General features: G+C 43.0%; 3 protein-coding genes across 13 annotated transcripts in view; 2 read left to right on the forward strand and 1 right to left on the reverse strand.

Annotated features, from left to right (window-relative positions):
- Positions 1–129: 129 nt before the first annotated feature.
- alkbh2 (alkB homolog 2, alpha-ketoglutarate dependent dioxygenase) lies at positions 130–2,979 on the reverse strand. Of its 4 annotated transcripts, none has more exons than XM_036527219.1 (4): positions 2,903–2,979; positions 1,459–1,733; positions 928–1,126; positions 130–756 (listed from the first exon to the last, which is right to left on the reverse strand). In XM_036527219.1, exons 2-4 carry the CDS (start codon positions 1,724–1,726, stop codon positions 447–449), a joined length of 777 nt encoding a protein of 258 aa, XP_036383112.1. In that variant the 5' UTR covers positions 1,727–1,733; positions 2,903–2,979; the 3' UTR covers positions 130–446. The 4 variants fall into 4 exon arrangements, with proteins under 4 accessions (XP_036383112.1, XP_036383109.1, XP_036383110.1 ...); XM_036527216.1 differs by having other exon boundaries at positions 2,852–2,927; XM_036527217.1 differs by having other exon boundaries at positions 1,459–1,730; positions 2,852–2,925.
- On the forward strand, positions 2,068–5,623 carry LOC118776709 (uracil-DNA glycosylase-like). The gene is made up of 7 exons (XM_036527215.1): positions 2,068–2,255; positions 2,856–3,053; positions 3,291–3,386; positions 3,644–3,741; positions 3,969–4,057; positions 4,844–5,022; positions 5,112–5,623. The coding sequence occupies exons 1-7, from the start codon at positions 2,157–2,159 to the stop codon at positions 5,250–5,252; spliced, it is 900 nt and encodes a 299-aa protein (XP_036383108.1). The 5' UTR covers positions 2,068–2,156; the 3' UTR covers positions 5,253–5,623.
- Positions 5,624–6,464: 841 nt separating this feature from the next.
- acacb (acetyl-CoA carboxylase beta) overlaps positions 6,465–27,921 on the forward strand; it is a 30,745-nt gene continuing 9,288 nt past the window's right edge. The window contains exons 1-36 of one of the 8 annotated variants that reach the window (XM_036526525.1): positions 6,465–6,650; positions 8,890–9,515; positions 15,489–15,621; positions 16,440–16,578; positions 16,753–16,862; positions 17,386–17,467; positions 17,595–17,693; positions 18,151–18,260; positions 18,698–18,808; positions 18,942–19,151; positions 19,324–19,494; positions 19,751–19,912; positions 20,629–20,792; positions 20,901–21,051; positions 21,277–21,380; positions 21,477–21,558; positions 21,668–21,813; positions 21,983–22,133; positions 22,436–22,570; positions 22,721–22,867; positions 22,958–23,146; positions 23,363–23,463; positions 23,558–23,646; positions 23,745–23,869; positions 24,104–24,217; positions 24,488–24,601; positions 24,705–24,794; positions 24,905–25,023; positions 25,295–25,321; positions 25,665–25,688; positions 26,352–26,489; positions 26,697–26,796; positions 26,896–27,003; positions 27,183–27,239; positions 27,407–27,448; positions 27,586–27,801. In XM_036526525.1, the coding sequence (XP_036382418.1) occupies positions 8,920–9,515; positions 15,489–15,621; positions 16,440–16,578; positions 16,753–16,862; positions 17,386–17,467; positions 17,595–17,693; positions 18,151–18,260; positions 18,698–18,808; positions 18,942–19,151; positions 19,324–19,494; positions 19,751–19,912; positions 20,629–20,792; positions 20,901–21,051; positions 21,277–21,380; positions 21,477–21,558; positions 21,668–21,813; positions 21,983–22,133; positions 22,436–22,570; positions 22,721–22,867; positions 22,958–23,146; positions 23,363–23,463; positions 23,558–23,646; positions 23,745–23,869; positions 24,104–24,217; positions 24,488–24,601; positions 24,705–24,794; positions 24,905–25,023; positions 25,295–25,321; positions 25,665–25,688; positions 26,352–26,489; positions 26,697–26,796; positions 26,896–27,003; positions 27,183–27,239; positions 27,407–27,448; positions 27,586–27,801 (4,656 nt within the window). In that variant the 5' untranslated portion in view covers positions 6,465–6,650; positions 8,890–8,919. Of the gene's footprint in view, positions 6,651–8,189; positions 8,310–8,889; positions 9,516–10,851; positions 11,071–11,112; positions 11,240–11,830; positions 12,229–15,488; positions 15,622–16,439; positions 16,579–16,752; positions 16,863–17,385; positions 17,468–17,594; positions 17,694–18,150; positions 18,261–18,697; positions 18,809–18,941; positions 19,152–19,323; positions 19,495–19,750; positions 19,913–20,628; positions 20,793–20,900; positions 21,052–21,276; positions 21,381–21,476; positions 21,559–21,667; positions 21,814–21,982; positions 22,134–22,435; positions 22,571–22,720; positions 22,868–22,957; positions 23,147–23,362; positions 23,464–23,557; positions 23,647–23,744; positions 23,870–24,103; positions 24,218–24,487; positions 24,602–24,704; positions 24,795–24,904; positions 25,024–25,294; positions 25,322–25,664; positions 25,689–26,351; positions 26,490–26,696; positions 26,797–26,895; positions 27,004–27,182; positions 27,240–27,406; positions 27,449–27,585; positions 27,802–27,921 lie in introns of those variants that run through there. The other 7 variants (XM_036526532.1, XM_036526524.1, XM_036526526.1 and 4 more) reach the window with 7 other exon arrangements.

The raw sequence follows: 27,921 nt of genomic DNA on the forward strand, positions 1-27,921 counted from the left end.
TATAAAAAATTATTAATAAAACATTGAAGAGAATAGGTCTGAGTGGGTTCCTTACTTCATGTCTATGTGTGACAAGTGTCCTTTAAATATTTACCAACTGACATTGCTTGGTCTGGATCTACTGCTTGTGACATTTATTTGCAGGTGCATACATTTTTAAACCCATCACTGTCAATACACAAATATACATGCCTGGGAACACTATCTCAGATTCACAGTTGTGATGACATCACACTGCCACCATCTCAGCTACAAAAATCCAAATGTTTGTCAAGGATTCTCACATTTTTTCCAGAAATGTCAGAAGTCCCAGAGGTTACCAGTATACCGGAGTGCTCTAAATGTAGTCTGATGCCTTACAGACACAAAAGTGAAATAAACTCACATGTACAGTAAAACAGAAACGGTTCCCAAAGCCAGCTGCAGCTCACTGACTGGAGCATGCATCAGCTCTTGCTGTTCTGGATGACATTTCGGAAGGTCAGGTTAATGCGTGGCATGATGACCCGCTTGCGGGCTGGCAGACTGTGGTACCAGTAGGTATTGGTGGGCTGATTCATGAGCAGCAGGCTTCCGTGGGCCAGCACTAGCTTCACCGGGTCAATGGGGCGGCGTGGTCGCTGACCTCGCGCATCCCGGTGACGAAACACAAAATCCCGAGCTGCCCCAAATGACACCGAGGCGATGGGGCTATCAGGGTCCAGCTCCTTCTCATCATCGCGGTGCTCGCCTATGTGATCATTCCCATCTTTGTACCTGTGAGACACAGTGATTGGTAATATCAGCACGTATTAAAAAGGACCCTTAACTGACTGCTTTGAAAAACTTGAAGCTCACTCTACTGGTTACAAGGTGGATAGATAATATAACAGGATGTGAGGTAGAACTTTCCTGTAAATACTTTAATGGTCTCTAATGATCTCTCACCTGTTCACAAGGACAAAGTTGAAGGTGCGCCCAGTGGCCTTGGTGACAGAATCTCGAATGTACTCCACTGTGGGGGTCCATGGCCTGGCCAAAAGATGCACCCCTGAGAAGGAATACATCAGTCCAGGGTTGCCATATGTTGCCTGTTTCCGAGGAACACTATAGAGCTTCCCAAACACCCGAACCTGGGCCTTTTCACCTGTTAAAAACATTTACATTACATTTACATTTATTCATTTGGCAGACACTTTTACCCAAAGCAACTTACAAGTGAGGCAGAGAACAACACAAGCAAAAAGCCATATAAGGAGTCAACAATATTAGAAGTGCAGCATGACCAAGTTTCAATAGTTGGCCAGACAAGGTACAAGCTAGCTGGTAAAAATAGAAGAGTAAAAAGAGCATACTAGAAGACAAGAATAAAAATGCTATTGAGGTCATGTTGACCTGACATCAAAATCACCTCCACACAGAATCAGACAGTTTCAGCCTTTATTTAAATTGCATGTTTTTAGGTATGATATTGCTTACCTGTGAAATACTCCACTTCTTCCTCCAGTTGTTTAAATAGCCTGTCTGCTTCATCTTTTGAGAACAGCAGAGCATAGTCACAGTCCAGTCCCTCTGCTTCAATCTTCTGCCATGGGAGAGGGTGAGAGAATTCTGCTGTGATGAAGGTGTCTTCCTCCTCCTCCTCTTCACAAACTTTGAATTTTTTGCTCTGGTGCTCTGTCTTCCCATTAGTACTTTCCTCTGGCCCCTCAATGCGCTTCCTCGTCTGGGTCACAAATGGATCCATTTAACTGCTAAAAGGGAAATTTTATTTTTTTCATTTATTTATTTATTTTCATTTTCATGTTTAATTCATAGTATTTACAGAACTACAGCTGAAATGCTGATTCTCTTTTTCAACATAAGAAATATCTTTATTTACTAATTAAATTCAACAATTTCAGTTTCACTGCCATAAATTTAGCAAAATATTTATCCAATCAATACTGCTGCATGCTAACTTTCAAATTGTAAAATAGCTTACAGCCTCTGAGTGTCAAACCCCACGCCCCTAACAGAAAAAAAAAAACATCTTGCACAATTTGGCGGGAATGATTAACCAGATTTGCTGATAGTTTCCTAGTTCATTCAGTTCATGCTTGCTTGGATTTGGTCTCCTGTGATAAGCAGAGAAAAGCAGCGACACGGAAAACGTTAAAATATATACAGATTGAGACATGATTGGACAGAAAACGATACACTCCTTTTTCTCTCCGGTTGCCAAAAAGCGAATCTTAGAAGAGCAAAGCGAAAACACAGAAGAGTCTAAGGACAATGTGAGTTTTTCCTACTCCAGAATGCTCTTGCTATCATACTTGCTAAAGGCGCTAAATTGAATTGAGCAGGAAAACCATTGTAGAAGAATTTCTGGGTTGTGTGGTTAAATTTAAGGAATGAAGATGTCTTATCCACTGTCCATAACTGAAAAAAAAAAACTTTATTTTGTTTTCAACTTCAGTTTTGTTGTTGGCTAAAGGCACGCTTTAGCTGCTGGATTTTTTTTTTTTTTTTTTTTTTTTTTTTACCGCGAAATGCCCACATGGCGTTACAGTCCCGGAAGTAAACATGGATGAAATGTTGACGTAGCTAAACAGCTAAGCTAGCTAGCTCCAAATCGGTGTATGAGAGCCTTTCGTAACCATATTGTTAGTAATAATTGCACTCATATTGTCAATAATAATTCTGTTGGGATACCTTTCGATGTTAGTGCCACAGCAGATATTTTGTCGCTAGGTACACCATGAGTGCATGCAGAACGTTGTGTAAAGGAGATTTAGCAGCTACTTGTTACCCAGCTAAGCTACTTCATCCGCAATACGAAGTGTGTACGCTAACTATCTTGCTAATTAGTATATTGTACGATTAAACTCACGTAGGTTTCGGAGGCAAAAAAGCAGAAACCTGTGAACCATGAGACCGCTACCATTTCGCTGAGTCCAGAGCAGCTGGATCGAATTGCGAAGAACAAACGCGCCGCCTTGGAGAAGCTGACTGCCCACAACGCACCGGATGGATTCGGGGAGAGTTGGCGGAAGGCGCTGAGTTCAGAGTTTGGAAAGTCTTATTTTAAACAGGTGAGAATGAATGATCGTGGAATTGTTTGGCATTACGTACGGATAGCATTGCATGTTGTAAAATGCATAATGTTATTACTTGCATTTTACCTCAAATGGTTTCTTAAATTAAGACACCTTGAATTTAAAACATGTTGCCATGTTTAAATTACTTCATACGGAATTATCTAATATACATTTCAAAGGGCCACAAATGTATGTGACATTAACAAAATACTAAAAGTGCTTTTTCTATAGGTGATTTCCTTTGTGTCAGAGGAGAGAAAGCATCACACGGTCTATCCACCTGCTCACCAGGTCTTTACATGGACTCAGATGTGTGCCATCCAAGATGTGAGTAGCGGAATGTTGTTCTAAGGCAATCTCTTTATTATATACAGAAGATGACCTCAAATTTAATCAAAGGTTGATCCTGCCCCTAATCACAATCCCTGAACTTGGTGAATTGTCTGTCTTGCTTGAGGTTTGTACGTTTTGTGGAGCAGGTAGCGTTATTTTTTCATCACTTTATATCTACAACCAGTTTATATCTACAGGTTTGACTGGGGGGAAAAAAGAAAATCTAATGGCAGATCTGCCTTTATTGACAGGTGAAGGTGGTCATCCTTGGCCAGGACCCGTATCATGGGCCCAAACAGGCCCACGGACTGTGTTTCAGTGTGCAGAGGCCTGTCCCACCCCCACCGAGGTACCAGCCACACAGCATGTGTTTTTCAGTTATAGTTGTTGGACATTCATCATTTCACTGCTATCATAGCTTAGAGTGGTAGTTTCAAATAAGATTTGAAAGAGTCTACTTTGCTTGACCTTCACTTCCAAGGTCGACTTTGACTGTTAGCATGCCCACACATTGATTGATCCTTAGGTAGATTTTGACTGTTGGCATGCCCAAGCATTGACTCTTCTTCTGCTCAGCTTGGTGAATATGTACAAAGAACTGTCTACGGATATAGAGGGATTCCAGCCTCCTGGACATGGAGATCTGACAGGGTGGGCCAAACAAGGTATTGTGCTAGTATGACAACCTGTTATATTGAACTGCTATCATTGTACATTAAGTATGAATGTGCCCACAAGTACTTAACAGTTTCAAAAGGCCAGTAAAAAATTGTATATATACATGTTTATCCTGGTTTTTGGAGGGTGTACATATTGGATTATGGTAAATGTTTTGTTTGCTTTTTTGTTTTGGTAATTAAAATTGAACATAAAGACCAGTTTAGAGAATTGTATTTTTGAATCACTGTTAAAGCTAACTAATGTTGGCGCCAATGGTATCCTATAACTGTAACAAAGGGCCATGTAGCTAGGTACCATAATCATTACTTTGCTAGCTAGAAACTATGGCTTTTGAATGTGCCTTTAATGATTCCTGATATATTCCCTAACATGAGATAATCACAACAACAGTTTGTTATTGGTACAGCTACATAACTTGTAGGGAGAAACGGGTCTGACCTTGGCTATATGTTAGCAAAGTAATCCAATATATTGGCCTGACTCCTGGACTAACTCTCCCTTTCCCTTATGTCTACTGCATTGTGTTGAAAAATAGTTTGTCATCCAAGGTCAAGCACTGAGATCAGTGCTTATTGTCTGTGGTATTCTATAAATTAAAAATCTGTGCTGTCATGCATTCCATATTTTGTCAGGTAGATGGACAGTATTATATATGACGGGTCGTAAAATGTTCAGAGGAAGTGGGTAATGGTGCTGCAGTCTGCACAGCAGTGTTAATCATTATGTCCAGGTCCCTGTTTGAATTTCCTTGGTGTTCTCCTTTATTTCAGGTGTTCTGTTACTCAATGCAGTGCTGACAGTTCGAGCACACCAGGCTAACTCCCACAAAGATAAGGGCTGGGAGGCTTTCACAGACTCTGTGGTGCAGTGGCTCAATGGAAATCTGAAAGGCCTGGTCTTCATGCTGTGGGGGTCTTACGCTCAGAAGAAAGGCATATCTATTGATAGGGTGTGTGCCAGAACTGATTTGGTTTGAAATATTAGTATTTTACCTTACGTATTAAAATTGTTGTACTAAAAAAGGTTACTGCTTTGCAGAAACGCCACCATGTCCTACAGACGGTGCATCCATCCCCTTTATCTGCGCATCGTGGTTTCTTTGGATGCAAACACTTCTCAAAGACCAATGAGCTGCTGAAGAAGTCAGGAAAGAAGCCAATCGATTGGACCGCACTCTAAGAACATTCCAAAGATGCCCTTCACTTTTTATTATTTTTGTTTGCTTGTCATTGAAAACCTAATTGAATTAATCAAGCTTTCCTGCTGTTAACACATTATAGCGTTTTGATGCAAATGTTGAAAATGTTCTCTGTCATTTCCTACTGGTTCATTTAGAGGCAAATAGAGGACATGTTTATGTTTAGTGTATGCTTTTCTGACTTTTAATATGTAAAAGTCATTCCTTGTATAGGGTCTACCTCAGGTACAAAAAAAGCTCAGATAGCACTTGCATAAATTAGACATTTGGTCATTTGGTTGAATTAAGTTAAGCTCCAAAATCCCTGGTTTTTATGTTATAAACTTTAAACTTATAGCACAATGGTGCATTGAGCCACTAGAGAGAATAACACTTCTTTCCCATCAAGCTAAGTTGTGAATATTTACGTGTTTTATACAGTTTTGTATTCGAATAGCATGTTGTGTTAAAATAAATTTTCAATAAAAACAAAAGTTGTGCATTTCCCATTTTATTGTGAAGACATGCTGCTCCCATGATAGTGTACACAGTTGTAGGCTATTTTGGTTGTTGTAGGTAATGAAACCGTTTTATGCCAAACATGCAGGACACCATAACATGACTTACAACCACTGCCGCTTTTTCTGTTTTTATTACCTAGCAACAAATGGTTGCTTCCGGCGGTAACTTCAACTGAAGAACACAGTATCTGAATGATGGCCGTTTTTATTTTGACAAGAGGCCTTCGTATTAACAAGCTTACTTTAATTCTGAATACTGACAGTACAATTTTAGCATTTTTGAACAATCCTTTTTAATACATATCATCGCTACCTTTACAAATCTGAATCATGTTTTGCCTTACGACGTCAATATGCAAACACGTTTTACTGTTGTCATGTTTGTCTCCAGAGCGGATCCTATTAATATAGTGATGCAGGGTCCTGGCTGAGCACTTTACAGCTGAGAGCACTATACGGACTCCAAACATCAGTTACCGGAGACAACCCTCTAGTAAGAGCAATAACATTAACGCTGCTTAACATGAAGTCAACCTGTACTTTGGCATAAAGATGCAGATCCCTGCTACACCGGAAATGAAGATAAATTGGAGGGGTCTTTGGAGTGGTCAGACGGAGGGCGACTCATCGGTGATAACTAATGTTAGTTACTTGAAATACCTGCTGTGACAAGCTAGCTAACATTAAGAGTTGCTAACCGTTAGTTTATTTGTAGTGCACATGTTAGATGAATTTCGCTGGATAAGATTAAGATTAAGGTTGGATTCCAGTAATAACAATGCGAACAATTTAAAGTTAGCTATATAGGTTGTTTCAACCTGCTAACATTAGCTATCTAGTAGCTAGCGATGCGTCAACCCAGAAGCAGTGATGTTACAGGTAAGCTGTGAATGATATCTTGTTTACTCGTCAATTTCATGGTCGCTTGTTGGCTAATTAGCTGGTCTTTATTTCAGGTTAGCTCGTCCTTGAACGTTAAAGAATGCATGATGTACTGAACAGAAATAACCTTGCAAGCGTGCACGCTAGTTGGCAAACAATCAGAGACGTGAAGTGCACATGGTGAATGTGTGGCTAGTAAGCAACTTTTCCTCAATGAGTTTTGTATTGCTAGCTGGCTAGCACTTACGCACACTCATACTAGTTAGTTAACGAAATAAAGTTGTGGCAAGCCTCGTTAATTTAGGTGAAATCTTTGCTGTATTTTTGGCTCGCCACAATTTAACGACGTGCCAAATCAGTTGGTCAAAACAACACGAAACGAGTGGGAACTAGACGACAGACCGTCTAGGTGACGTTACCTACCTGGAGTGGTTGCTTATGGAAGGCAAGAACAGTTCAATAACCGAGCTGTTCAGCTCTTTCTGTACTGCTGCACCTGCACCACGCTTTGAGTTGCATTGTAATTCTAACGCTCGCTATCAAACATGTTTTGACTAAAATAATTAGCCAGTTTAGGACGACTGCAACATGTTTTAGTCGCCAACTACAGTACAGCGAAGTGTCTCAATCATAGAGTTATTTTGGGCATGATGAACTGATGGCACGATCGATGTCCAAATTAGGGTAAGAGTACAATCGCGGTGTGAAATATTGGGTGCAGAGATCGAAAGCATTGGTTTTAGGATAACTTATTTCAACATTCTCGCTGTCATCTTGCTCATCACAGTAAGGCCACAGTTTGAGATATGCGGAGTCTTAATCTGCAGAAACGTGAATGCTTACTCGACATTCTGTTGACCTTCAGAATGAGAAGGACTGCTGCCAGGTTAACTCATTTGTATTGTGAGAAGCTGGAAACATGTTGCTGTGTAGGCAGATGTACAGTCTGCTGACCATGAGTGTGTTGATAATGCGTTAAAAACGTAATTTCTGTTTATTAGCAAGTATAAATCAAACAAAGCATGCAGCACACATGCATGTACTTTTTAAGCCTGTCTCTCAGATCAAATTTTACCTTAAAGTAATGTGTGGTTCAAATGTTGTTGTTAAGCCCTTTCTTCAGTCTGAATTTCAACAACTCAATTTCATTGGGATGTTCTAAAATGCATTTGAGAGGATAGGGTTTCTGCTTGGTTACAGTATGTTCCATCTGACACTATCCTAGTTGTTTGCCCCACCTGTTTGCCTCCAAGTTTCCCTGTTGCCTCACTGAGAACTACTGACCTTTCCCCCATATTGGCACAAGGACAGCCACTCTGCAGTGGTTACTACACTCTCCGGTCAGCTGTCAGGGACATGCTGTTTACGGCCACCAGAAAGGGAATGCCTCTCCCCTCTGAAGTTTGTTCCCTTCCGGGAAGTGCCGGGCACCCAAAAACAAAATGCCTCACAGCCGAAATTCATAAGGGCTAACAGACCATTCGTACTTTTCACACTCCATTTAATTTTAGTTTAATTATTTCATTCTTTTTAATTCAGATGAGAGTTTGTGGGTATGATCCTCGCACTGCTTGTAGATTTTTATGTGTACATTACTGTTTTGGCCTCAGCTAGCAGAAGAGGAGCTGTGCTCCCTTGTGTCTCCAGTTTTAAGAGGTATGTCTTTCATGGCTCAAAGAGGAACAAGCTAAGGGCATGACTTTGAGGTGTGGTTTTAGTTTTAGTGGTTTGCTTGTGTCTGTATTATTTCTGATTTGATTTTCTCAAAATAGTATAACTCTTTGTGTTGCGTAATTTTCAGTTTTAGGATCATCAAAAATTGTGTACACTGTGATTGTATATGTGATGCAATACGGTGGTGTGTTTAAGAATACAGTGTGGGCAGTGGATGAAAATGCTTCTATAAGGATTCTCCTAAGTGTTTCCCTTAGGCTGTTGTGGTGGAAGCCTGGCTTTTGTTTTGAAGGCTGCCCAACTGGTAGAGAAAATGCATCTATGTTTGTTTGGTTCACTGGGTTCAATTCAATACTGCATAAAAGGAAAATAATGTGATCATGTGGTGTTTCTTGAAACTGTTCTGGTGGCTGTGGTCCTAAAAAGGAAATGTTGGTGCATCTGGCAGTGTTTCTTTAAATCCGTCCGCTTCTAAATTGGCCACTTCATGCATGAGTTGCTCTTGTATTTCTGTGTGATTATTCCTTCTTGAATTTTTTTTTTTTGTTTGGTGTGCTTGCAGTTGGTTGCTGATCCTGCGGGGCAGTTTTGAATGGTTCCTCTTTTGCTGTCCGGAGTCTTTCTGCTTTGCCTGTTGTGGAGGTTCATTGAGTCCAGGTTGATGCTTGGGGCTGGAGTAAAAGGTCAGGCTGAAGTCAAAGCCGGTGAAGCTGTGGAGGACATGCAAACTGAAGAGCGAAGCAGCAGGCTCACGACAGACACTCCTCCTCTGGCACATTCCGCAGAAAGTAGCTGTCAGACCGATCCTCAACCAGAAACTACCTCAACAAAAAAGGGAGAGACGTCCCGTCAAGCTCTCGATACCTTGGCTGAGGGAGAAATGCATGAAACTGAGCCGTTGGGGCCTCCCGAGGTCACTGCAGAGGTGGCAACTCTGCCACCGGCCAAATCCAGCAGCACCCCAGGTCAGAGTGGAGTGACCAGGCCTAACAGGGGCGCTGGCCCTGAGACTCGGGAGCGCCTCAAATTCATCCTGGGTGCATCTGAGGACAACTCTTCAGATGAGGACCCAGTGGCAGTGGAGCCAACTGCTGAACAGGCTATTGAAGCCCCCTCATCTGCAGCCAGTGCTCTTATAGATGAAACTCCATCAGTGATGTCCACTTCCTCTTCCTCCGCCAGCATAAGGTATGGACCTCCTAGGAGAACTGTTTGCCCATTTCATTCATTCATTCATTCATTCATTTGTTCTCATACACATCTGTTTTTCATGGTGTGTTGTGTCAGTGAGACTTCAAAATCATGGATTCAGACAGAAAACTGTCAAGTGTGTATGTGTGTGTTTGCAACCATTACTCACACACAATTTTCATATGCATTGTTACTTCATATGCTTGCATCTTCTGACCATTACGTGCCGCTTTGCCATGCTGTTTTCTGGGTAGTCATTCATTTGAGTAGCTGTGTTGTGAACATGGTGCAGATCATTGCCGATGCTTTCTAACCACACAACTGCTGTTCTCATAAGTAAGTGATTCCTGAGAGGTAGTGAGTAAGATCAGGCCCCTTCCTTCCTGTACAGGGGTTAAGTCCTTCCAAGCTTGGCTTGCACGGGTGAAGCTGTGCTTTATATGTGCACAAACCATATTCCCTCCTATCCTTCAATTTCAAGGTTACACGGAGTGTAGATTTTCTTTCCACTGGTGCAAACTCAGTGCAGCATTGCAAATAAATCCATTATTGACCTGGATAGCCTTTTTCTTGAGTTTGTTTGGACCTGGCAGACACAAACACAGTCACAAACACAGTATAGAGCACAGAGCCTGAAAACATTTCAGCGGCTGTTTAGATTTACTTCAGTGGGTCAGTCTGTATTTTAAATAGATTAGATGGAATTAATCATGATTTCACATTCAGTTTAACAATCAAGACAAGTGAACCCTATGTCACTGTGAAGGTGTCCATAGAATTCGGGTGTAAGAAGGATGTAAGGACCATGGACTGTTGTTTTACAGTAAATAATGAATGCATTAGGTTTCACATTTTGTGTAGCTATCCTGTGAAGTACTTTGCATGACATGACAACATAGTGAAATCAAACTTTTCATTTTCCACATTGTGAAGTCGTCCCAAGACGTCATATTTGAAGTATTTATTAAGTATTTATTTGGTAACTAAAATATTTTAAGTTTCTAAAGAGGGTACAGGACTCTGTGTCTCATATTCATTTTTTTTTTAAGTTACCACAGTCTGTGTTTCTAAGCCTAGTTGTGGTGCTACGATTGAAGTGCAGCAATGCAAATATCAGTGCCAGTACCTGTTAAGACATTTAACTGCAATGGCTGCTGTGTGTCAGTGGAGAGCACTGTTGTATCCCAAACAAGCATTGGCCTAAAGTAGATTGCAGGCACACTCATTTTATGCAGAGGTCTCTGTACAGGCTGTAATCACCTGACCAGCACATGCTGCCCTGTGTTATGGTTGCATGCCGCACATTACTGCACTATTAATGGAACAAGTGCTTCTGACTTTGACTTTCAAAGTGGGTCTGTGTCCAGACGTAAACGGCCTGCTCCAATTTGGCAAACATTTTCCTTCCCTAAAATGGTATGCCTTTGGGGAATGCGATGAGAATGGTCGAGTGTGACATAAAAATTCACCAGTGTATACTCTGTGAAGAAAGAATAACGAGGAGAGATTCGGAGTCGCTGAATCACGATGGGTGGCCAGCTGGACTTGCCAGGTAGTCGGTCAGCCTATTTCCTAATCGCCCTCTTGATGGGGACGCTTTTGGCTCGGCTGCCTCTGTGCAGATGGATAAAGGGTCACGCTCAGCTGAGGGGGATGATTGTTTGGGTACTGAGACAACCTGTGTAGTACTGCCATGGAAGTGAAACACGGAGGGGATGAAGGTAAGACTCATTTTTATGAAAATGGTGTTGCTTCTCTTTCTCTTTGGCTGCATCGATGACCAGTTTTTCCATATTCCTTTTTCACTTTACTGATGAACTGATTGGCTTTACATTCCAAGCTGACATGCAGGATTTATGCTTTGTGGCTGGCGAATTGTTTTTCTTTAAACTGTTTTTATAGCCTTTGAGCTGAGTCAGTTTACTATTGAGTTGGGACTTTTGACTGAAGTACACGGGCAGCCTATACCTTAGTGGTTTTATAGATCAGACTGTGTTTGTCTGTGCCCGCTGTACAAAGAGGAAAACAGTTTCAGCCAAAGTTTATGGTAACACAGGAAGTGCTTTCGTCTTCTAAAAACAGCACTGCAGATGTGATCATTCTACACGGAGCCCCACATGCTGACATGATAGAACCTGTTCTGGGTAACGTGTATCTGATTTTGCATGGAGAGCACATCCAGGGCTGATCTGCTTGTGTGTCTGTGAGTAGTGAAGGAATTGGAATGGGGGTGGGGGAGGGGAGCAAGCTGCCGATGGAGGACGGGAGGGAGGGAGGGAGGAAGGGGACGGACGGAGGTCGTAGTAATCGCCCAGGAGATCACAGTTCGAGGGGCACTTTTGAATCTTAACAATGGAGGAGGACTGGAGACAATCCCTCAACTGGTTCCAGCTCCTCAAGAGGTTAGTCTTAGACATGATGGCGATTCTCTCCGTGTTTGATGAGCGCTGTTTTGAGCTTTTACACATATCCTGAGACAAACCTCAGACAGAAAAACAACAGAGCAGCCTAGGAAGCTAGCGGGAAATGGGTGTAGCGACTTTCTGCTGTTTTTCATCACAACAGATGGGGGGAGATAGAACCTATACGTGGCCTCTTCAGAAAAAGTTCTGCAAACGGAATATTGCTCAGCAAACTGTTCAGATTTGCTGGTTGAATTGCAAATCACACCACGGATGTGTTGGCAAAAGCTGTATGGATGTTTTGGAAAGTAAGAAAAAAACATTCTGCTTATCTGCTTCATTCTAGCCATCCAGCATTCTTAATGCTTGTTTGTTTGCATGTCTTTTTTTCTGCTAATGCATATCTTGCAATGGACAGGAGCTGTTTTTTTTCCGTTTCCTATTTTTAAAGCATGAACTTCTCCCTCTGCTTGTGTGTTTGTCTCACATACGCACAGACAGTTCCAAGACAATTGGTGTGTGAAGTGTTACAAACCTGCACAAGCTTTACTAGGGCTCTTGGGAATAGAGAGAGATTAGATATCTTTTACTGTCACCTGATTGCCTCGATATATGTATCCTTGTATGTATAGTATGTCTACTATACTGTGTACTCCGTTGCCCTGTGCGCATGTGCACACTCGTACACATGCCATGATAGAACACAAGCATGGAAGTAAAAGAGTAACCTCATGTTTTCTGAATGGGAGCAGAACATCCTTGGGTCCGGGAACACATTATCCTTGGATCAAAGTCTCTTCTGCAGACCTGTCTAGCAATAACAAAAATCATATGCCACAGGGTGTGAGAGAAATGGGCAGACTGTGTGTGAAAATGAAATGTCACTGCAGGGGAGTACATTTTTTAAATATTGCATTCAGATGAGAATGGTTGAATTAGACACAGCCAGTCCAAAGTCTGTAGTTCTTCTTGAGTGAATCATGTGACCCCTCATTTTTAAATTTCAACCATGTGCCTGTAATAGCTTAAAGGAACATGTCTGTGTGCTATTGAGTAACTTGCTTACCTTATTTGAACCATGTGTCACATAAATGTGTTGAAGGAAAGCAATGAAATGAACTTCCTCTTTTGAGAGCCTTTTAAAGCCTTCTTAGTTGCACGTGAAGTATCTGATGTACCAAATTATCAGTTTTCAGTTAAGTTTACAGACACAGTGGTACAGTATCCTTGTGTTAGCTTACAAATTGTAATCATGTATGTTCTGCATGCGAACATGGTTAAAAGTGCATGTACTGTTTAAATATAGATGCATATGAAACAGGAAATTTGAGTGATAATGTTGGTCAGGCATCAATGCTCATTATCAGTACAAAATGGTCTTTGCATGGATTGGTCAGGTAGTGACACCCCTTCAGTCAGTGTTGTTATTCAGTTCAGAAAAGTCCTTACACACATTAGACGTGCAGCAAGACTCCTCCAATCAGTATTGTTATTCCTTACAAAAAAGTCTTTGCTCGGGTTGGACGGATAGAGATGTGCCTCTTAACCGTCTTTGTGATTTTTCCATTTGGCTCTGATTTTGCAGAAATGCCCTGGGACTGGGCAGATAATGCCTTTACATTTACAGTATAGGTTAAATAGTCAGCAAAGCTTGAGATGTGCCTGTAGTTTTCCCCCACTCTTTGGTGTATTTGTTATTGTCAATAGGCAGCACAATTATGTTATTTAAAACCAAAAATGTAACAAAGTATAAACTTTTTTCAATTAGGTTTTTTCTGCTGATCACTTTTTACTCATCACTTAGGATTGGAGAAGATTCATTTTCGTTTAAGGTCTTACTTTATGGTCGACTGCTGCTTATGAACTGAACCCTGTCACTGAAAGCGTTAATAACCTGCACGTCTGAATGAGATAAAATATTAACCCTTGATTGGCTGCTTTCCCCTTGATTAACATTCATATGGCAGTATCCAACACCGAGACTTAACCACAGAGGAGCCATCTACAGGTAAGAATGTTGTTGTTCCCAAATGTAGTTTTTACTTGTGTCATATTGTTCAGGTGACTTGACTTGTCACTGTAGTGAAGGGAAATACATTTGATATGCAATGTTCTGATACACCACCGAAGTCCTCCGGTTGTTGTGTGACGTGAACTTGGGTCAAACGTATGCTGATTATGCATTTGAAATGCCTGCTGACTTGCTGTACTTTGACAGCTGTTATATGGTTCATAGTTCATGTTGTCAATATTTCTTTTATTCTGTGCACAGATATGTAGGCTTTGTGTTGAGGGCTCAGCAGCAGCCAGTCCTTGATTCACAAGCCCATAAGAAAGTTCTACAATAACATTCAAGTGCTATTTGTTTTTCCCAGCTACGACAGTGATAAAACCATAACACTCTTTGAGGACATGTGTATGGTGTTATTAGTGTTACCTGCAGTGGATTTCTGCTACTACTTGTAAATATAATCAGTTACTGTATTTAAATTTTATCATTACAGCCCATGTTGTTACCATGTAGTAAATCAGCACTCATTTCCAAATGAAAGGCTATACATTATATAGTAAGAACTATCCTAAAACAAACATAATCTGTAGATTAGATTCTACTGTAGTTCAGCCCTATTGTTTATAGCAGCCACCAATGATGGCGAGAGCCTTGAAAGGTTGTAGCTTGGAGTCCCGAGAACTTTGCTACTGTCAGTCTGGTGCACTCCAAGGACCATTTTTGAATAGGTACCTGAATTGGTGTATGATTTCAGGGGAAAAATGCAAGCCCTTTGAGTGGCTTTGCTGTAAGAAATAGGAAGAAGTACATGCTACCTTGAAAAAATAAGTATATTCAGTTATAGCCCAAAATAAATCAAAGCATGCTTAAAATCAAGATCTGTTTTTTATTGCTGGTTTTTATGGTCATCACTCCCATTTCTATTTTGTATTGCATTTTCTTAGGCGACCTGCCAAAGTAATTGCTGCAATTCTCAACAGCAACAAGATCAAGATCCAAAAGTAGCCTTTGGTTAACTTACCTGGAGTGTCCACTGTTTGTAGTGCTGGATAAATTGTGATAGTTAATTTGGGCCCACCTGATTAGTAGATGTGTATATCCAGTATAATACAACAAAATGGTCTGAAAATGTTCATAAAATAATTTTAAGTTTCTTAATATATTGGTGGCAATCCATGATAAGTACAGGTATGTACCAACTAGGTACCGTATAACACACTGATTTTCAGTGATACTCCTGGGGCCCCCTTGCTCCGCACGTTTTCCATCTTTCCATGCTCTACCCACCTGACTGAACTCATCAGTGGCACTTTCGCTTAGCTGAGCATACCTGATTTAATCAAGAGCATGCATACTAATTTCAATCAGGTGTGTTTGGAGCAAGGATAGATAGAAGATATGCAGGACAGGGGGGCTCCAGGAGTAGGGTTGAGAAACACTGGTATAACATACATGGTTCAGGCTTGATATTAAAGGCAACTCACCTTAGTAGAGGTGAGATGCCTGCAGTGAAGGTTACCGTGTGGTATCCATGACGCCATGTCCTCTCTCTCCCAGGCCTAGCATGTCAGGCCTTCATCTGGTGAAGAAGGGTAGGGAGCACAGGAAGATGGATCTTCAGCGAGATTTCACCGTGGCCTCTCCGGCGGAGTTTGTCACCCGCTTCGGGGGGAACCTTGTCATCGATAAGGTGAGGTGTCCCTCTTCGTAGCGCAGGGTTGGGGTAGTGACCTCATACTGCCCTAACGGTTTCGGTTCCTGGTGGACTTGTTGCCTGATGAATAGATTTGTGGAAGCATCAATTAAAGACGTGATGTGTGTTAGTTATCCAGTTTGGATATGCATGCAGTGGCCTACACCATTTTTTCAGGTGGTCCAGAAAGGAAATGTCCATACGTGGTACGTAACTGTGTATAACTGATGTTCTTGATGTCCATTTGCATTTACCTTTATTTGTCTTATATTGTAAGGATAATGCTGTCACAAAGAACACTTGTATGACTTGTGGCGCAGTGTGGTTGCAGTTGCAGCGTGCTGGCAGTGCACAGTGTTGCCTCATCACACAGTAGAACAGTCTTGGCTCTACTGCTGGTTACATTCAGTCCTGCCATCCGCAGGGGTCATCCCCTGGCGCCCGTCCCTCATCTGCCGCCTGCAGTATTCACGTACTATGGATATATTTTGTAGGCACCCCCAGCCCTCTGACTTATAAAACTTTGGCTAGCACCTTCAGCTAGTATGGGATTGCCTTGCTTGTGTTTTTGTGTCAATGCCTAAAATATTTTGAGGCATTTGAGATATGTTACATTTAAAAAATGCCATTGACTAACATGAATAGAATTTTCACTTTCTGAAAATTCTAAAACATAAAATTCTAGACCACACATATAGACCGTCTCTCGAGCAAAGCTTGTAACTACTGGCTACTACTGTACTAGGTGTTTTGAAGGCAACTTAAATTTTTCTCTCAGACTAACTTAATTTCCCTTTTCCCTTTTCTCCCTGAAGGTACTGATTGCTAACAATGGCATAGCAGCAGTGAAGTGCATGCGTTCTATACGGCGCTGGTCCTATGAGATGTTTCGGAATGAGAGGGCCATTCGCTTTGTGGTGATGGTCACCCCAGAGGACCTGAAGGCAAATGCAGGTAATTAAATTGGTGTAATTAAATTGGCAATAGAAGCTTGTGGAGCTGAATAAGAAGTGTTTGGATACCTGATACAATAGATAAATAATCATTTCTAAAGTACCCATCAAGACATACTTATGTAGGTTTTCCATAGAGCTTTTGTTAATTCAGACGATGTGCTGTTCCTTCCAGAATACATCAAAATGGCGGACCACTATGTGCCTGTCCCTGGTGGTCCAAATAACAACAACTACGCCAATGTGGAGCTGATTGTAGACATTGCCAAGAGAATCCCAGTACAGGTGCTTCAGTGCAGTCTCACATCTGGGGCCAGTTGCTCCAACTGGACGCATGTCTCATTTGGTGCCACATCTGATTTGCAGTAGGGCATAAAATCTGGGGTTGGATGTAGATTTTTCCTTTCAGGGCATTCTACAGTAGATTGCAGGAATAAGACTCCTACAGTGTGCTATCATGTCTCAATAATGTTGAAGCACACGGCACAATTTCATCAGTCTTCTCATTTAGATAATGCAGAAGTCACTCTGGCATTGTGAGATTCAGTTTGGCATTACATGTTTGTTGTCTACTGTGCATTACATACATTAGACTTAAAATGTGTATGTTGTATTTAGCGCTGGCTAATCTAACTGTGGATTAGAGGTCAGATAAGATCAGAAACTTGGCTGTACAAACACCTAGCTTTAGTAGTCAATGTCTTTTTTTTATACCCAACATATACAGCCAACTGTTACATGTGTAGGGTATGATTGCTCCACATTCGTGTTTTGTATATAGGTTGCCTGACTGTTTCTATTTTCTCAGGCTGTGTGGGCTGGGTGGGGCCATGCCTCTGAAAATCCCAAACTTCCAGAGCTGTTGCAGAAGGCAGGCATATGCTTTTTAGGTACAGCTCAACAAACTGGGCCATTTTATGATTTTTACATTTAAAATGTTGTCGTGGAAATCTTTTATGTGACTTTTCAAAAAAGTTTCATCGCGATTTTAGTCAGTACATTAATGGTGTTTGTCAGGTCCTTCTAGCAAGGCCATGTGGGCACTGGGAGATAAGGTGGCTTCATCCATTGTGGCGCAGAGCGCAGACATCCCCATCCTGCCCTGGAGCGGAACAGGTAGAGTTCACCGCACATTCTGCACTCAGTAAAGTCAGATAAGGTCATGTAGAACAGGATCACAGAGACTCTATTCACCAGTAATGTCACACTGTGCATAATGTCCCATTTTTATCACTATCATTTTATTCAGGATCAAAATATTTTACATGATTATTGCTTATGAATATTAATAGTGCTGAGATTGAAAACGGTGTTCACTAGCACTCATAACTAGGGACAGGAAGAAACGGCAGATGCTGTGTCTTTTTCATGGTCAAATGAAAGTGGCGAACACAATAACATTATTAAGTTAGTAGGTTTTTTCAATTTTTAAATGATTTTTTTTTTTTTTTTTTGGTGAAGGCATCTGATATGAGTATCAGTTTCTGTGTTCCACCTGCCAGTACACAGCCAGTTGAAGTTAGACAGTTGAAGACTGTTCTTATGATACTGATTCTTATTTCTCCTCTTGCAGGGCTTAGAGTGGAGTGGGCAGAGGAGGACCAGCGGCTTGGTCATGTGATCAGCGTGCCCCCAGAGCTGTACGCGCAAGGCTGCGTTCATGACGTAGATGAAGGACTTGAGGTAATTCACCTCCCATTCTTACCTGTGTGATCAGTGCCATGATGCCACACCAAAAGAGACATGCCAGATATGTGTGCAGGACTGCACTGGATTTAAAAAAAAAAAAAAAAAAAATTAAAACATTTAAATACAAAAAAGAGACCAGATTATGTTGGCAGTGGTTTGCAAATATAGCTGCAGCATTGCACATTGTCCTGCTGTAGATGACATTGCGGCTGTTGGAGCAGCACACTGAAAGCATCCTGATTTACATTCGACCCCATTTCTGTTTCATATGTTGAAGGACCTAATGTTAATCCTGTTCTGTCCAAACACAGCTTCTCTCCTACTCACTGGTAATACTTTCAGTATTAAGCAGGACGCAGCTTAATGGCAAGAAGTGGTGCTTTTTTTGAGGAGAGTAAGGCAACACTATCGAAATCTGTTTGTCTCTTCAGAGAGCAGAGAGAATTGGGTATCCAATTGTGATTAAAGCGTCTGAAGGTGGCGGGGGCAAAGGCATCAGGAAAGTTGACAGCGCTGACGACTTCCCAAGCTTCTTCAGACAGGTAAAGAGATCAGGTGTACATCTCGTGACTCACGGGTCATGTTGTCACAAACATGGGTTCAATGACTGACAAGATCATGGAACTAGGGAATATTCTGAGAGACTGGGTAGTGATGTTTGACCTTCATCCACAGGTACAGGCAGAAGTACCGGGCTCTCCCATATTCGTCATGCAGTTGGCACAGCATGCGCGGCACCTAGAAGTCCAGATTCTAGCCGACCAGTATGGCAACGCCATCTCTCTGTTCGGCCGTGACTGCTCCATACAGAGGAGGCACCAGAAGATCATTGAGGAGGCCCCAGCCACCGTTGCTGCTCAATCAACCTTTGAGCAGATGGAGCAGGTGCAGTGTTCACTGTAAATCTGGTCAAAAAGTTGTTAGGTTCTTTCAATGATTTTGGCAGAATACAGTCAAACAAGTGTTGTGTAGGGTGAATATCGCTCGTAAGGCAATTTCCATGTTTCATTCATGCCCATATCAGTAGGGTTCACTGTATGCATTCTCTCTTTGACAGTACGCTGTGCGACTGGCTAGGATGGTAGGCTATGTGAGCGCTGGTACTGTAGAGTATCTCTACTCTGAAGACGGAAGCTTCCACTTCCTGGAGCTCAACCCCCGTCTGCAGGTGGAACATCCCTGCACAGAAATGATCGCAGATGTCAATCTGCCAGCCGCCCAGCTCCAGGTACTAATAATGTCAATCTTTTGATCAAGCAACTTCGAGTTTGGCCGTAGATCCCCTATTAAGTGGCAGCCCATGGTTGTAATTGCACACTTTCACTATCAGAAAATCTTCAGGTTTTTAAACTAGTATGTGTGTTATCATGCTCCAGCGATTTCTCACCCTCAAACTGAAAATCATTTAAAAAATCAAGTCAGTGGTTCAAGTTAATTGAAAGGCTCATAGTATAGTTTTAATCAAGCTGTTTCCGTCTCTACAGATTGGAATGGGAATTCCCCTTCACAGAATCAAAGACATCCGAGTGCTGTTTGGGGAGACTCCGTGGGGGGACACACCTATCAACTTTGAAGCTCCTGAATGTGCTCCCAGCCCCCGAGGCCATGTCATCGCCGCTCGGATCACCAGTGAAAACCCTGATGAGGTATGGGTCACAGCACACTGGACGCCTGCATGGAGCAGACTGGTTTAGACACCTGATTTTGTTAACCCTTGAACACTGTCCCCAAATCAGAGTTGGATTCGTATGTTTAAAAAAAAAAGTATTCTGCATTTATGCTTCTATGTTCTAAAACACAGTCCAGTGGGATTCTCTTGAATGGAACAGTAAAATACAGCCCACAAAAATTTATCTCGCTCCTACCTGTATCACCATCTCCTTCTGCTCATACCCCCACCCTCACCATCTCCTTCTGCTCATACCCCCACCCTCACCATCTCCTTCTGCTCATACCCCCACCCTCACCATCTCCTTCTGCTCATACCCCCACCCTCACCATCTCCTTCAGTTGCTATCATGCCTCAGTAATGACATCTTTGACATATCTTTGTTAGATAACATCCCTGCATCTGTTACAATTATACTATTTTGCAGTTTTAAATCAATGACCATATTCATTTGGGATCATTCGTCCTGAGTGGTCCCATTCCAGTTCTGTTACAGAATTCAGATATTTCATCACAGCAATATTACACAATGTTTTGCGTTCAGTGATAAACTTGTTCAGAAATCAAAGCTGCAACATTGGATGGCCCTTAAGGGTTAGTACCAGTCCCTGATTCTTCAGCTCTGTCCGGAGTAACCCCTGGTAAAGGTGTAAAAGAAGCCTTGTTGATTCCTGTCTTCTGTGTTGTGTGCAGGGCTTTAAGCCCAGCTCAGGCACGGTGCAGGAGCTCAACTTTCGCAGCAGCAAGAACGTGTGGGGCTACTTCAGCGTTGGGGCGGCTGGAGGCCTGCATGAATTTGCAGACTCCCAGTTCGGCCACTGTTTCTCCTGGGGGGAGAATCGGGAAGAGGCCATCTCGTAAGTGTGTCTGAGGCCTGCTCGATAGAATTCAAGTGTGTACAACCCAGCCTAAGTGAACCCAATTCACAGAAGTAGCAGCAGCAGCTGATGTGTTATTATACACAGGAACATGGTGGTGGCTATGAAGGAGCTGTCCATCCGTGGGGACTTCAGGACCACTGTGGAGTACCTCATCAAACTACTGGAGACGGAGAGCTTTAGGAATAATGACATCGACACCGGCTGGCTGGACCACCTCATTGCAGAGAAAGTGCAGGTAAGAGATACACACTGAACACTGTCCAGGCTCTAAAGCAGATTTAAACAGTTTTCATTTTAAATATTTTTGTCACTTGCTTCTTTAGCTTTGTTTCTTTGTTTAATTTATGAATGGAAATGTCTGTTGAGCTCTAGTTAGAACTAGTTAAATAGTTTGTAACTAGTGCTCACTGTTCTCTTAAGTGTTTCTTAAGCTCTCTTCTGCTTGTGCTCTGTGCTACAGGCAGAGAGGCCGGATACCATGCTTGCCGTGGTGTGTGGATCTCTTCATGTTGCCGACGCCATCTTCAGGAAGAGCATGTCTGACTTCCTCCACTCACTAGAGAGGTACGCCGTTCAGACAAAGCTAAAGGCTGCCATCATGCCCGTGTGCCACCTTGTTGGAGATCACTGCTGGAGAGACTGAACATATTCTTCTTTTAGGGGCCAGGTGCTGCCTGCTGCTAGTCTAGTCAACACTGTCGATGTGGACCTAATATATGAAGGTATCAAGTACTGTCTCAAGGTATAAAAAACATTTATTTCGCACTTACTTAATCTTTCAGATTTTAGATCATTTGTGATACTGTGCATGGTTACCACTTGGCTGCACTGACCTTGTCACTGTAATGCAGGTAGCCCGCCAATCCCCCACCACATTTGTGATCATCATGAACGGCTCAGACAATGAGATCGATGTGCACAGGTTAAGCGACGGAGGCCTCCTGCTCTCTTACAATGGCAGCAGCTACACCACCTACATGAAGGAGGAAGTGGACAGGTGAGATGTCTGTACAGGGTGAGACTCATGGATCTAATCCAACCAAGTTGGTATGTTATTTGTGGTTTAATGATTAATAATTGTTAAATATTTAATTATACAACCAGTAATGTTATTGTCTAAAAGGAAGCTGTATATTTTATTGCCTTTCTGTGCGTGTCTCCTCTAGCTATCGAATCACTATTGGAAACAAAACGTGTGTATTTGAGAAAGAGAAGGACCCCACAGTGCTTAGGTCGCCCTCTGCTGGTAAACTGCTGCAGTACTTGGTGGAGGATGGAGGCCACATCTGTGCTGGAAATTCCTATGCAGAAATTGAGGTGAACCATAATTTAGATAATTAATATATTAAGACAAGTCTTTACTCAACAAACTACAAAGCAGTCTGCTCTAGTTTATAGGTTTTCAGCTTCCTTTGTATTTAATGGTTCTAAGTTAGCAACTGATTTTAGCCTGTACAATAATTCTGACAATAGCCTAGCTGTGCTGTAAAGATTGTATTCACATGTACATACAGTAATGGATATGACAAGAACTTTGTTTCAAATGATAAACGTGGATATTTGTGACTTTATAAGTATGTGCTTTGATAAGTTTCACCCGCTTTGTGGTCTGCCTGCAGGTGATGAAGATGGTGATGACACTGAGCGTGCAGGAGTCTGGCTGCGTGCACTTTGTCAAGCGGCCCGGTGCCGTCTTGGAGCCTGGCTGCGTGGTGGCCCGTCTGCAGCTGGACGACCCCAGCTGCCTCCACCCGGCAAGTTCCGCCGGCAGCGTTCCATTCATGAGCGCCTGCGCGATGAGTGATGTCACGTGGAATAGGCCAGTGGCAGCTCCGTGATTGCATCTGGTGGTGGGTGTGCATGGAGGCTGAAGTCTTGTTTTCTCTCTCCCTCTCCTCTCCCAGGTGGAGCTGAACACCATGACCCTGCCTTCCCAGCAGCCCCTGCCCATCACTGGGGAAAAGCTGCACCAGGTCTTCCACAGTGTGCTAGAGAACCTGGTCAAAGTCATGGATGGCTACTGCCTCATGGAGCCCTACTTCAGCAGCAAGGTCAGGCCTTCCCCTAATTGTAAAGCATTGTAAACACTGTAAAGCAGTCTCCAGTCAGAAAAGAAAACCTAGCTCTTTCTTGATCTGCAGGTGAAGCAGTGGGTGGGAACCCTGATGAAGACACTGCGGGACCCATCACTGCCCCTGCTGGAGCTCCAGGAGATCATGACCAGCGTGTCGGGGCGCATCCCCGTCTCTGTGGAGAAGGCCATCCGCAAGGTGATGGCCCAGTACGCCAGCAACATCACCTCCGTGCTCTGCCAGTTTCCCAGCCAGAGGGTGAGTATCAGTCCAAATGCACTTCAGACCACACCGCTAATTCTCTGTATTTGTGATGTCACTGTAGAGAAATGGTGCATGTAAGTGCCATGCACTGACTAACACTAAACTGAGTTGAGTACATAACACTGGACCTAGGTTTTCACATGATATCATTCTCTTAAGGAATTTTAAACCTTTCACCATGAAGGCTTTAATCATCATTATGGTTTGCAGATTGCTAATATCCTGGACAGCCATGCTGCCACCCTCCAAAGAAAGCCTGACCGCGAAGTCTTCTTCATGAACACCCAGAGCATCGTGCAGCTAGTTCAAAGGTCAGAACTGCCGTTTTCTCTTAACAACAAACTGCCGTGTCTATTTGCAGGTCATGAAAGAGAGAGGTCACGTGCTGTGTGTCATGATCCCTAGGTACCGGAGTGGAATCCGCGGTTACATGAAGTCTGTGGTGTTGGACCTGTTGAGGCGGTACCTGGAAGTAGAAATGCAATTCCAGCAAGGTAAATGAGTCAGAAGTGGAGGAATTCCTCGCATGAGATTACTACCATCAGATATACTACAATAGACAGAAACACTGTTGCTTGCCTTTTGCGTGCAGCTCACTACGATAAGTGTGTAATCAACCTGAGGGAGCAGTACAAGCCTGACATGACCCCAGTGCTGGAGTGCATCTTCTCCCACGCCCAGGTCTCCAAGAAGAACATCCTGGTCACCATGCTCATTGTAAGTGCTCCCTCACTCCCCTTATGTATACATATAATAGGCTGATTGGGCAGTTCTCTGACAGCAGGATAATACTGTTGCAGGCAGGAATTCACTTCAGGTTCTGTAAATCAGGGCTTCAGTGCAGGACTGTGACAGCATAAGAGTGTTTAAGTGCAGTAGCATATACCCATTCCTTCGAAAACGAGTCTGATCAGGTTGTCCAGGTTCGACGTGACGGTGTGCCTGTTGCAGGACCAACTGTGTGGGCGGGACCCCACTCTGGCAGATGAGCTTATGGCCATCCTGAATGAGCTCACACAGCTCAGCAAGATGGAGAACTCTAAGGTGGCACTACGGGCCAGACAGGTAAGGTCCTAGATTCATTCGGAGCTGCAGTTGCTTATAGGCATGCAGTTGAATTTGGGGGGCTGTGGATATATATTCCTTATTGGGCAGTGTTTTTGCATCCTTCACCAAAGTTCTTTCCCTCAGTAGACCCAGTATAATATACAGCTATATAGTAGGTTTCTGAATGTATGAGATGAATTACTTCAGTTGTTATAAGTCCTCATTGTTGCTGGATATATGTTAAGCACATAAATAATAATGTAATAAGCAAACACTGTTGTTCCTCAGGTATTGATAGCTTCCCACCTGCCCTCCTATGAGCTAAGGCACAACCAGGTGGAGTCCATCTTCCTGTCGGCGATTGATATGTATGGACACCAGTTCTGCCCAGAGAACCTTAAGGTGAGTTGTGGAAAGAATTTGCTCCTCGTGTTAGATTATCAACCTGATTTGTTCCTTCTTGTCCCTGTTGAATGTTTTGACTGCACAACATCTCAATCCACAGAAACTCATCTTGTCAGAGACCTCCATATTTGACGTCCTGCCCAATTTCTTCTACCATTCCAACCGGGTGGTGTGCATGGCCGCCCTGGAGGTGAGCCCCTGAAAGAAGCATCCCGGGTCCTCTGACACGGCAGAGGTGGTTTTATGGTATGTGCATGTAAATGGGAGCTGTCCGTCTCACCCTCCGGGCTCCTCCTCCAGGTATATGTGCGCAGGGGCTACATTGCCTATGAGCTGAACAGCCTCCAGCACCACCAGCTGCAGGATGGTACCTGCGCTGTGGACTTCCAGTTCATGCTACCCTCATCCCACCCCAACAGGTACTGACCCTACAGGGCCACCACCTTTTCACATCACATTCAGCTATATCCCCATCCCCAGCTTTCAAGGTATAATATTGTTTAACGAATGGAAGAGATGTAAATTTATTTTTTTCCCCCACCTCATATAGATTACTGCATGGCCGTTCACTTTCTCTTATTGAATAATAGGTTTGGTTGCTTCTGTAGTGCAGTGTGACTTTTGAGTTGTTTTCAACAGTTTTGACAGGCTGATGTCTTTATCTCTCCCCACATGCATCCAATTCGGCAGAATAATTGATCCTGTGGCAGTGGACGTGTAAAGAACCTTCAGTTTTAAGCATCTCATGGAAGTGTTTTACAGTTTTACTGAAAGCACTAATTTTTAACACATCTTAAGTTCAGGGTGTGCCTCCATCGGGCAGAAACATTAAATCTGACATTCCTAACCTTTTGGCCAAACCTCAAAAAACTGTCTGTGGCTTTACTGGCTTCTCACAGTTGATGCTGAATGATTGAACTTTTAATTACTTAAAAGGATTTTATTAAAAAGCATTGCAAATGTGTGAAACAAGTACTCCCTGCAGTGCTAAAACTAATCTTAATCCAGTTATTGCAATAAATCCCCAGCTAACACTGACATGTCAATGGTCTTATTTCAGAGAAAGCTGCCCTACTCTGAACAGGTAGAGTACAGCTCTTTACTGTGATGGCACTTAGCTGAGCAACCTGGCTTTGTATGTTGCCTTGCCATTCAGCGTGTATGTGCTGTGCTGCTTGTCTTTTTTTGCGCATTTTTGCATAATGTCTCTTAATATCAGGAAGATGGCATATGTAAATAAACTTATCTACATGTTTATAGACTTATAAACAGCTGTCCCAGTTTTTCCTTTTGTTTGCGCTTTTTTTTTTTTTTTTTTTTTTTTTTTGCTTCGCTCAACCTGAGCTGAATCTAGCTCCTGCAAATAGCATTTCTGTGCTCCTCATGAATTATTCAGACAGTGTGAAGTTTGCCAAAGGGTACATTGTTCAGTCTTCAAATCTCTGCAAATTTTATAATTCTGTAGTAGCTTAGGTTGTGCCTATCTACCCAGTGCCTGAAAAAGATGGCAGGCTTTGGTACCGTTTACTAGGAAGATGCAAAGCATTCGGATCAAGTACCTTACAAGGCATATGCAATTTTCCATCTCCCCTTGCGGATTAGTGGTCGTGTAGACTTGCTCTCATTGCATACCCACATTCACCTTACTAAACAGCCATGCGCTGCACTGTGACCCTCACACCCTCAACTGACCCCTCTCCCCTGTACCCTTGGCAGCCTTGATCAGTCTCTTCCTCTCATTCGACAGGGTGTCAGTTCCACTGAACTCCAATCAGTTTGAGATGAGGCGGCAGGGCAGTGAGCTCTTCCTAGAAGGGGCGCTCTCACCCCCCTGCCAAAGGATGGGGGCCATGGTTGCCTTCCAGTGCTTCGAGGACTTCAAGAGGTACAGAACAATGGTCAAAAAAAAATGTCACCAGCAGACTGGTTTTCAGCTGCATTCAAGGTGTCTGTGGTAACAATGAGAACAGGCCTGTTCAGTTTGATGCTGACTAGATCCCCATCAATGAGAGGGCGTGAGTGGGGTTTTGACAGTTTCTCTGGGGGCAGTGGCCGGAGATGTCCTGATCACGGCTGTGGCGTGTTTTTGAAGGAATTTTGACGAGGTGATCTCCTGCTTTGCGGAGCCTGTGCTGGAGAGCCCACTGTTTTCTGAGGCATGCTCCACCCTCTACGACGAGGAGAACTACAAGGTAAGCCGGCAGAGCAGGAAACCAGGGCAGGGGGCCGGCTGTGTCCGCTTACCCAGGTTTAGGCTCTGACATGGCCAGTGTCCCCCCAACCCTCTGCAGAGTATGAAGGAGAACCCCATCCACATCCTCAATGTTTCCATCAAGACTGCGGACACTGAGGATGATGACGCTCTGGTCACGGCCTTCAGTACCTACGCGCAGTCCAAGGTGAGCTGCTGTACAGCAGGGGTGTCTGAGTCAAGCTCTGTATTTTCAGCGCTGGCTAACCTTTCCCTAACGTGAGTGCTGTGCTGTGGTCTTAGTAAATTTACTTTCAGATTTGGGGAAAAATCCTGTTACAATTTCTCTCTCTGCATACAAATGTAATGCTATTCCTATGATTTCAGAAAGCCATACTCTATGAATACGGAATTAGAAGAATCACATTTTTAGTTGCACAGAAGGTAAGATTTTTTTTTTTATTTTTGCTCAATTACATTTACAACTGCAAAATGTCCATGAATGTAATTACTAACACATTTTAAATATGATTTACTACTGAGCTATTGAATAATGTGAATGTGACTAGGAAATGCCTCCTCAGATGTGGTATAAATTTTTTTTTTTACAGAGAGAATTTCCCAAGTTCTTCACTTTCAGATCTAGAGATGAGGTAACAAAAACTTCTTTTGATTCTGTTAATGCTGTCTTTTAGTGTCCTGGGTTGAATGTCAGGATTATATGATAGAACCCTCTGATAATGCTGCAGACTGTTTCACCTTTAATCTCCACCTCCACCTCTGCATGCAGTTCCAGGAGGACCGCATCTACCGCAACCTGGAGCCAGCCCTGGCCTTCCAACTGGAGCTCAACCGCATGCGCAACTTTGACCTGACGGCGGTGCCCTGCGCCAACCACAAAATGCACCTGTACCTGGGCGCTGCCCGCGTGGAAGAGGGTGCTGAGGTCACAGACTACCGTTTCTTCATCAGGGCCATAATACGCCACTCTGACCTCATCACCAAGGTATGCCAATGCCATGCAGTCCCACAGCAGCGAGGTCATTCTGAAAGCTGTTTGTTCTCCTTGAAGCAGCTGATTTGAATGTCTAAACTGAGTGTTGACTGGATAGTAGCCAGTGTATGT

Source organism: Megalops cyprinoides, chromosome 4 (assembly GCF_013368585.1).
Source record: "Megalops cyprinoides isolate fMegCyp1 chromosome 4, fMegCyp1.pri, whole genome shotgun sequence".
NCBI classification, from domain to species: domain Eukaryota; kingdom Metazoa; phylum Chordata; class Actinopteri; order Elopiformes; family Megalopidae; genus Megalops; species Megalops cyprinoides.

Bases quoted from the DNA above. Each gene is read 5' to 3' on its own strand.
- LOC118776709 (XM_036527215.1), top strand. From the start codon at position 2,157: ATGATTGGACAGAAAACGATACACTCCTTTTTCTCTCCGGTTGCCAAA. The intron at 3,742-3,968 runs GTACCAGCCACA...TCTTCTGCTCAG, and splicing joins CCTGTCCCACCCCCACCGAG to CTTGGTGAATATGTACAAAG. The intron at 5,023-5,111 runs GTGTGTGCCAGA...ACTGCTTTGCAG, and splicing joins AAGGCATATCTATTGATAGG to AAACGCCACCATGTCCTACA.
- alkbh2 (XM_036527219.1), bottom strand. From the start codon at position 1,726: ATGGATCCATTTGTGACCCAGACGAGGAAGCGCATTGAGGGGCCAGAG. The intron at 1,127-1,458 runs GTAAGCAATATC...TGTTTTTAACAG, and splicing joins AGAAGTGGAGTATTTCACAG to GTGAAAAGGCCCAGGTTCGG. The intron at 757-927 runs GTGAGAGATCAT...TGTGTCTCACAG, and splicing joins AACTTTGTCCTTGTGAACAG to GTACAAAGATGGGAATGATC.